A 10,132-nucleotide genomic window follows, 5' to 3' on the forward strand; every position below is an offset into this window, starting at 1 on the left:
CTCAGCCATAGTGATATCAGGTGGTGCACGATAGTGGTTGTAAAATGACGGTATTCTTTTGCAGACATGCTGAATGAAGTATTGACTTCTGAGATGGCTACACTTCCACCTGGCCACAGGGGACGAGGCATGGACAGCACTGTGAGAACACATCAGGAAGCAGGGAGTAGGAACAGGATGTGCCACGAGGTGCAAGGAACAACATGATTCTATTCCCAGGAGATGAGCAAGAGTATTGTGTTAACATACTAAGATGCGGGTCTCAGCACTGTGGAGAAACAGCATTTTCTAGTGGCCTACAAGCTTGTTTGGGCTTGGTCTGTTCACCCCAAAAGCCTCAGCGGAGGCTAAGAGCAGCACCTACCCAAGCAGCAAAGGGTGCTTAAGATGCAGCAGGCAAAGAAATATTTCTTGCAGCTCCTCTTTAAACTCCCCCCTTAACTCTAACGTGTTTGTTTGTTTATTTAAAGGGGGGAAAAAAAAGAATCAAATTTCTATACTTCTAGGCTGATGATTGAAACCAAATCTCCTGGCTTCAGAGCTCATCAAAGTATATATACGTGAAACTGGGAAAGAACTTCACTCCACTACTACCAAAGACATATCTGAGACCAAGTACATTTTGTAACATCAACAATCTGTCTCTTTCATGGGCTGTTCTACTATAGCAATAATTCTTGGATATAATCTCTCCACTTATTTACATTTAGAGGCCGTGAAATGATGAACTCAGCTTCTATCTACAGCTTTCCCTTTGCCAGTGCTGGTTGCGTAGGGCCCTCTTGCTGATGAGCATTCTTCTCTTCAACCCTACTGTTAAATCCTTACATTTAGCTACACCAGCGTCACCTCCACTGAAACTCTATGGGACGAGTTTGAGACTGGATGAACACACTCACTATCCTTCTTAAAATGCTAAGATGGACTTCACCCTGAAAGCCCACATGGGCATGGGTTTGCAAATATCAGTCAGAAAGATGTAATAGTACGTTGTACACCTCGCTAGTAGGACAGTTCGCTTTGCACTTACTTCCACATTCAAAGAGCAAAACAAAGCAGAAGGCTTTGCCCTTCCTCCAGGCTTGCAGGATGCTAACTCAGAGTGAGTGCTGAGGGGGGTGGATTCCACCCCCCACCCCCCCCCCTACCTCCTTGTAGGCTGATTCCATTTGGTTTACATGTAACCTCGGGGTAAGGATTTTAGTTTGTTAGTTTAAGAGGGGCGGCCAATCTCTTCGCACTGGAACCATTTGAATTCTCTTCATGCCTTTGCTCTCTATCAGAGCAATCTCCTAAATTAGTTCCAGTATGTTGACATTCCTTCCATCTGGTGTCTTTCCATTCAGCGGTATTTTTATTACTCTCCTAACAGCCGCAGACAGAAGTACCTTTCCACTGCTACAAAATGCTCTTTTATTAAAGGTCAGCCAAATCAAAAGAACAAGCGAGTTTGTTTTTAATTTCGGAGATGCAGACTAGAATAACCTTTTCATTCAGAAAAGTCATGTATGACCCAATTACCTCACTTGTGTAATAAGGCTCAAATTATTCTCCAAAAAAGACATGCGAGGACTGAAAAGTGGGGTTTTTTTACCTTAGAAATCCAGCCCGATGCATCTTCTGTGTTCCTGACTGCTTTGAAAGCTTTACAGCCCCTTGGTGTATTTTTCATTTTGTTGTTTGGGGTTTTTTATTATTATCATCTTATGACTGCTTTTTTAATAGAGCATACAGCAGACATTAAAATACCCAGGGTCCAACGTAGAAAACCACTTGTTTTCTATATAAGCATATATATGGAATATGCGTAAGTAATATAGTATGCATATGCTTAATTACAATTGAAGATAGTGAGATATAAAGTATGTGTTTTAAAGCTAAACTTGTGTTAAATTCTTTTCCTGAATTACGGCCTTCTTTTCTGCATCTCTTCTTAAATTAAAGGAATGTAGTTAAGATCCTGCGATAATCATTTTAAATCAGACAGCATGCTAGAATTTACTCCCCAGTGAGGAGATTAAATCAGAATGAGAACCATTATCCTTGCTGAGGTTGTTTCTCAGAAAATAAGACTGGGGATATGGCAGACTTTGATGGTCTACTCTTTATAAAGGAAAAAAAAATGACAGTTGCTAATTCAGCCACAGTAACATGCTACACTAATTGTCTTTTGTTTCAGCAAAGAACTAAAGAGCTAATTCCCCTTTCTTTTTTCCAAATTATGATTACAAACTGCTGAGGAACTTCAGACAAGCAAACATTTACATTGCAGTGGGAGGACTGTGTAAATAGAAAGATAAAAATAAATTTCACCACTATTTGCAATCATTTTGGCATCTGAATTGGACCTGTCAGTGATCTCACACATCTGAGTTTGTCATGTCCAACAAAGCACTGATTCATGTCCCAGAATGACAGGAAATTCATAAAGGTGGGGCAATGGTAACTAAAGAGTTAAGTTTGTTTTTACTTGTTTCATTACTGTGGCCAGACTCTTGAAATATTACTTTTTGTTCTTGGACGTTATCAACTGAAAACAATGGCAATAAAGCACTCAAAGGTCAAAAGCCTACATAATTAGAGGAAATCAATTAGAAATGTGGTTAAATAGTGTCACTGCTGAAGTACTTTTTTTTGGCTAGGTAATAAAAAAAAAAAGATCATTCCAGCTTTCCAGCTTTCATCATTCTTGTTTAAAGCCCAGTTGTCCATGTGATGTTTTAAGGGACTTGACTTTTTCAGGTGTTTTGACCACAGAAGGGATGAAGTCATTAGGCACCAAAGTTTGTTTTGATTACGCCTGAAAACCAGGAGATAGCAGAGGTTGAGACAGAGGCTGCGATTGCCTCCCCAGCACATAACTCTGCTCTGCCCATGCACAAACCCACCGATGGTGGGAGCTGCCACCTCAGTCCCCAGCTGCCTGGCCCATCCAGGGGTGCATATTGCAGCTGATGGCAGGGGACACTTGCCTGAGCTGGCACTGCTGGAGGGGACACAGTTCGTCAGCAATGGCTCACATCCATGCACCTTGCCAGCTGCCACCCAGGCAGAATTTTGGCAACACAGCTGCTTTAGGTGTTAACATGGTGACTTGACTGACCCAATTCAAGCAGCTCTGCACTGGAGTCAAGCCTACCAAGTGTGCATTGGCCTTCCGTTGCATGAAATCTGGCAAAGAGTGAACATGTATTTAGCAAGTAAAATAAGTATCTTGGAATACTATGCCATACTACCAACATCACACACTGTCAGATCTTCTCAGTTGCTTTTGGGATCTGAAAGTACAGAAGAGCTGAACCAGCTTCCTTATTAACCAAAGAATGCAACTCAAGTCATTGTGGACTGGTAGATAAATGACGGAGAATCTGTGCTATAAAAAAAAAGGAAGAAGTCCCTCTTACACGGGAAATCCATTTTTTGTGTCTTGTTGCTGCAAAGGGTCCAGCACTGTTCTAAGCATCCTGGCCCAAATCCAGCAAAGCACTTCAGCATGTTTCCCTTCCGTTACTCGTTCACATTAATGCCATCGTGTTCCATGGGCACCAAATTGTAATCCTAATATTTACTTATTTCTCAGGGAATACCTTCATTAAACTATTCCTACGAACATGTTAGATAATAACCTGTTCATTTTTAAAGGCATTTTGCAAATGGGTGGACTTTTCTGTACGATTATGCTGACCAAGGACAACTCTTCCAGCACAGGAACACTCGACAGGCACAGTATTTCACACTACAAAGGCTCGAGAGCTCACTCTTTGAATGTACCAAGTGTAACTTCACTCTCATGATTGGTCCAACACATGTTTAAATGTTTGCAGAATCAGGCCTGATGCTCTTTCCCTGGTTTAACTTTCCTAAAGTATTGCCAGATGAGATAGATTTTGCACTCAGGCTACCCCTGGAAAAATATGTTAGCTCTCAAAGGCTTTATTATCAAATCCTGGAGTTTTCAAGGCAAAAAAGAAATAGGGCGGGGGAGAGACAGACAAATGAATGGAGAGAGGCATTATTCTACAAATTAAAATTTATGTGCTGAAATCAGAACACTGCTAGCAAAGCCAGTTTCATTTATCCAGTCCCTTTCAAGGAGTTTAAAGTCACTTGAAAGAGCACTTCCCTCACAGCCGCACTCAACAGATTGCCAATTACAGCCCTGCTGAGAAGATGGAATTTCTTTGGAGTCACAACTGTACATCTGCCCTCGCAGTAACGGGCAAGGTACATTTGATTAGGTTACCAAAAAATACACCTAAACTGGAAAGCTTTGTTTCCACACATCTGAATTTGCTCAGTATCGTGAAAAAAGATAAGCTTCTGTTTACATCAAGTTGACAAATTCAGAGGTTAATTGCTCTTAAGCACGCAGGTCAAAAGGATACCTAAACAAGGATCCTACTTAAGGAAAACACATGTTTGTAAATGAAATACAAAGAGCTTTCAAAGAGACTACAGGGAGATACAGCATTGTCCATGCTATGTAGACCTGTGCAGCCTGGCACCTACAGAAAGGACTGTAAGACATGCAGTGGCAGTCTGAAAATCTGCAGTAAAAATTAGTGAGAGAGGAGAAAATTATCCGTGTGGTGGCTTCAGTTTAAAAGTTAAGCATCTGATCTATGTTAATCAGCTAGACTCCATCTACAACCAACAGGAACCTCCAGTAAGTCATTTATCCTACCTATGTGAAAAAATATCTCCCAGGAGGGAGCAAACAACCCTCCGTAGATGCTGATCTCTCTTGATTAGAGAGGGACACCAGACTTCTAGTGTACAACAACTGCCTAAATGTTGGATGGCTTAAATTTGGTGAGATAAAGCCCATTCCTGAGCACTGAATAGCTTCAACATTTGGTGTCAGAGGATAGCAATATCATCACTCTTTATGCATCACTCAAGAGAAACAGCCATGTGTTTAAAATCTGACTTCAAGAGGATACAAATACTTCAGTCCTATATGTAGTCCTTTAGCTTCACTACAAGTACTCTTCAACTTAAAATGAAGCATACGCTTAAGGATCCCTGAGCTCACATCGTTATCTCTGGGCTGTACATAACTGCTCCTCTGGATTCAGCTGCACAGCCACGCATCTTCCCACTGCTACAATATCTAAGTTACAGCATTGGCTGCTAAAGGCCAAATACTGACTTGAACTGCTTGGAAAGGCTGGATGAGCTGTATAGCTGCCATAGCTCCACTCTATGTAACTCCTTCCAATGGACTACAGCCCAACCAAGAAGCTGTCTTCCACTGCCCATCCCTTCAGGCCAGAAATTAAACATAAGAAGCCATGAAAGGCTCCTCTGCTTTCTAGAAAAAGAAAAGGAAACAAACCAGTAACGGAAGGGAAAACTTCCCAGAAACAAGAGAAAAAAACTGCCTCCAGGTTTGCTGCCACAAAGCGGTGCTGCTGGCAGATGGACCACAAAAGGACCACAACATCACCTGCAACAGGCATCCACCCTCCTGCAGACAGGATGAACCGTCCATCGTGGAACTTAACTGGCTCTGCTGCAGAAGCGCTGCTCCTCCCTCCATGGGGCCAGAGGGGAAAGTTTTGCTCCCACAGGACTTCATTGTCTGCTTCTTACAAATGCTGTAATCTTTCTAACTTTTACAAATGTTTTAACTCAGTAAAAGCTATTTAAAGTAAGGACATGAAGGGCAATGGTCAAAGGACTGCAGCATGCTTAATCCTTCTTCTTTTTGAGTTCCCGTGCACATTTGAAATAACTTTTGTTCCATTTGCAACCCACATGCTGACACAGCATCCCTCCCCTTTTCTGTTCCCAGATCCTGTTATGAGTTTATTCAATAAAAAGACAGATATTCATCTCTTTTCAAGTACAAGAACATGCTTTTGAATAACTCAATATGCGATACTGTAACAGTACGCCAAGCCAGCCCTTGTTTTAATCAGTCGTACCAACTCCTAGAGCGGAGCTGCCATATACATATCATCACCTTGCATGTTTACCTCATGAGTATGTAAATACACAAGGCTAAATTCAGGCTGCCTGTTCTGCAGGCAGGGGAAGAGGTGATCTACAGGGACAAGGCTGCCTGACCCAGATCCCTCCAAACCTCTGGAATCCACACCCCAGGTCCACTATGCAGCCGCCCTCATTGCAGCAACAGACCCCTTGGCTGGTGTCTTTTAGCACGTACCCATCCTGAACATCTCAGCTAGAGCTGGGATGTTACCTGAGGAAGGAAGGAAGGAAGGAGGAGGAGATTTTACTACAGAGTGACACTCTATAAATACATAAACAAACAAACAGGCAAATGAGGGAGGAATGCCCCTGGCTTCCTGCTCCCTGCTGTAGGACCAGAGAGCAGCTTCCAGACGCAGGAATTAGCAGGTTTCCCAGCTGTGTCCCAGGAAGAAAGGAGCTAGAGGTGGAAGACAGGATAAGTAAACAGGAATGATAAGTCAGCGACTAGACTGACAGGAAAGCATGCAGAGGTGGATAGGAAGCGGATGCTGGGATTCAGGGGGAAAAGAAACTATGTCAGAACCAGCAAGATTAACTGGCAGGTAAGGGAGAACCAAAGGCCTACAGCAGACAAGACTGACCTTGTGCAGTCCAGGGAAAATAAAGCATACAAGGTCTGGTTTAGGGTCTGGGGACATAAATGGACACCAGGTTAGTGCATGAGAGTGAAATTAAACTGATCTGTCCAACGGGAGCAAGAAGATGAAGTGATACATGCAACAATTTCCCACCTGCCATGGACACAGCGCTTAAGTCACACATGAAGCTGCTCCTTCAGGCAAACAGCTACGTATTTGTGAAACACTGGTGATTCAGAGGGAGGGCAGCACTCAAAACAGTCTCTTTGGTAAGTGGTGGGTTACACTAAGAGTAGGGGTTTGTTTGGTGCATGATCTCAAGAAACATGAACATCAAGTCTGCAAAGAACATAACAGAGCAGTCAGGGAGAGGAGACTCGCATTCACTAACCTTCATATATGGTGATGATATGAGGGTGGCTGAGGGATGACATGATCTCAATCTCCCGTCTGATGTGAACCATATCTTGTTCATCCTTAATTTTGTCCTTACGAATGGATTTTATTGCAACCTACAAATTCAGGAAATCAAGCATTATTCTTGGAACTGAACAAATGCATATAATCCATTAAGGAGAGTTCAAAAAATAAATACAGATGTTAGATGTTGGCAGAATGTGGAATGACCAAAACAAAGCTTTAAAATACAAACCTCCATGCCCCAGCTCTTTCATTTTATAGCAACAAATACACGCTCATTACAGAAATCAGTGACATGAAGTTTTAGGGTCTTCAGGTCCTAGGACTTCACTGAGAGGGAACACAGCATCTTTGGAAGGATCTCTGTGTTAGCTTAAGCACTCTCCATCCAAGGCAAATGGCAAAACTCCCAAAAGATTTTGATGGGAAATACATTTGCTTAAACACAACTGCATCTGACAATTTCAAACAGAAGCTTTGGAGGCAATTCTTCTGGAGTAAGGTTGAGATCTCTGATGGCACAGAGGCAAGGAATCAAGGGTGCCAATTACAACTTTATGCTTGTCCATGTTAATACACAGAGGATCACATTAACACGGGTTCCTCCAAGGTTCTCTAAAGCAGGCAAACCACTCAGGAGCTATGACTTACTTAAAAATTAGAAGAAATAAATCTTTGAAATTCACACCTAAACTCGTCCTCACATAAACCCAAGGCTTTTGGGTTCTACATAGCACTTATGCAATCACTGCAAAACCATATCCTTCCTGCATCCTTCCTCAATCAGCAACCTTTTTTCAAGCACATCGTGTGACTGGGTATCTTTCCAAAAGGCAGGGTGGGAACAGAGGAAGTGATAGCTGAACTTGCAATATAAATTCGAATTATAACAGCCCTTGTGAGTGTGCATATGTGTGGTGCCTGTGAAAAAAAGGGCTTATCTGAACAACGCCATAAATAATTGTGGAGGTCAGCTCATGCCCTGCAAGAAATGCAAAGCCAACAATGGAGAGAAGCTGGTGGGAGAGGGAAGGTGAGCACATTGTGCATACTGAATGGCAGCATGGCCGTTATTATACTCAGTATTTACCCTGCCTTATTTTTGTAAGCCAGAGTTGAAGGAATAAATTACCAGCTAGTTTAAAATCAACAATGCGCCTTTGAAAGACACCACTGGCCTGCTGAGATGACCACCCTTTTATGGGTAAACAAAACTTTTGCCATTCTACTGCAGAATTCTCCTGGGAAAAGATTTGTAAATCTGTGATTTACATGATTTCCCTAGTTCCTTCAGAACAACGTAATTTTACTGCCTACTTCAGTAATTGCAAGTGGCATGGCTGGTATTGCTTTCATTATATGAGGTAGTGGCAAGGATATTGAAGAAAGTACAAAAAATTGAAAATATTATAAAATTGAAATGTACATAAACAGGAGCTAGCTTAAAGATCAGGTTTCCTACAAAACCTTCAACTCTGAAAAGCAACATTGTTCAAAAAAGCATTAAGCACATGCCCCATCCCCTCCAACTCCCAAAGATTTCAGCACATGCTTAAAATTAAGGTCATGCTCAAGTGCTAGCCTTCTTTGGGACAACAGAACGAAAAGCAGAACTCCAGGGACAAACTAATTTGCATGTGAAAACCTAAACAATTCTTTTCTTCCTCTTGACCCAAACATTTGGGATAGAGATTTTAAAAGTACCAACATAACTATGGTCTTATCTATGTGGCACATATTTCTAGAAAAGGTAATAAAACAGATCCTAATCGAATGAGTGATCAAGATAATCTCCAAATAATAGTAGAGGATGAGAAGGCAACTAACACTAAAGATGAGGCTGGATTTTTCCCCCTTCCCATGTTTGTACTGGGAAAGGCTGCAAATGCAAATACACCCTGTATACAAGAAGGATGTGGGTGGCTCTTGGAGCAGCATGTGCATTCCTAAAAAATAAATAGAGACATGGGTAAAAACACATTATTTATTAAAAGACAGTCTTGTACTTGGCTCTGAGGAAGAATTTAAGAAGGGTTTCATTGTCAAATATACAACAGGGAGCAAATTCTTCACCATTCATGGCTGGTAAAGTACTAACGGCACTCCAGAGGGCATGCCAATCTCCTACTAACTTGACTCTCTGCTTCACAGACAGGACTTTTGTACATCTACACTTAATTACTGAAAATGGCCTCTCTGGAATAATTGCATATATGAAAACATGTATTTTTAGATACAAAAATGCAAATGTGATTGAAAAGTAGTCTGTAAATATTTGTTTGGATTAATCCGCAAACGCAAACAGATGTGTTGCCTGGGAACATATTTTTCAACAGGACCAGAGAGTTTACAGTCTCACAACCACTGAAAAGTGGTTAAGGCATGTAAGGAGCCTTACTTTATAAAGGCCATTCCCAAAATTTTCAGCAACTTTTGAAGATGGAACTTAAGCTCTCCTGAAAACATCACTTCCCAGTTGCAGAGGTAGAATTTAGCAGCCCTAAGTAGTCAGGATCGTCAGTGACATCCAGGCTGCCAGATCTCATCCTGTGCTGAACAAATCTTTCAGGTTTTAACATTCAAGACTTTCTCTTCTCTCCCTCAGCTACTTCAGATCACAGTGACCAGCACTTGGAAACAAGGAAAAGACAATTGGCAGGTGTGAACTAACTCCAGTGGTGTCAATGGAGCTGGGGCAGCTGGTTCCTCTCAAGCATCCGCCTGCCCACACTCAGACCATCCCCTGCAATCCTGACAAACAGCAAGAGTGCTGCAGAGGAGGCAATGCCCCTTAACCAGGGCACAGCATGTCACCAGTACAAGTACTCCGTAGTGGAGCAAGGCTTCAGACACTTCGGGCACGTACTAATGAAGGAATATCACTGTCTATCTGCATAGCACATGAGCATGTTCAAAGCAGAGTGCAGCCATTTACTAATTAAACCCTGGGAGGCTTTCAGGAGATAAGGAAATGGAATTGGAAAGCTGACATAACTGCTATAGGAAACAAGGACAGTAGCATCTCAGAAATTGCTGCCTGCCTCTCTCTCTCAAATTGTATAACACACCTACAAGACTGCCTGTCTCAACAAACTATTTGATTATTAAAGGCTGATTTCTGAGACCTTTCACTA

At 42.0% G+C, this 10,132-nt stretch overlaps 1 protein-coding gene across 1 annotated transcript in view; it reads right to left on the reverse strand.

Moving 5' to 3' along the window:
* Positions 1 to 7,084, reverse strand: part of NUAK1 (NUAK family, SNF1-like kinase, 1) — a 22,064-nt gene extending 14,980 nt beyond the window's left edge. The window contains exon 1 of the mRNA XM_010013237.1: positions 6,970 to 7,084. Coding sequence (XP_010011539.1) covers positions 6,970 to 7,042 — 73 coding nt within the window. The 5' untranslated portion in view covers positions 7,043 to 7,084. The remainder of the gene's footprint in view (positions 1 to 6,969) is intronic.
* Positions 7,085 to 10,132: the final 3,048 nt, after the last annotated feature.

The sequence above is a fragment of the Nestor notabilis genome, unplaced genomic scaffold (genome assembly GCF_000696875.1).
Source record: "Nestor notabilis isolate BGI_N333 unplaced genomic scaffold, ASM69687v1 scaffold1834, whole genome shotgun sequence".
In the NCBI taxonomy this organism is placed as follows: domain Eukaryota; kingdom Metazoa; phylum Chordata; class Aves; order Psittaciformes; family Psittacidae; genus Nestor; species Nestor notabilis.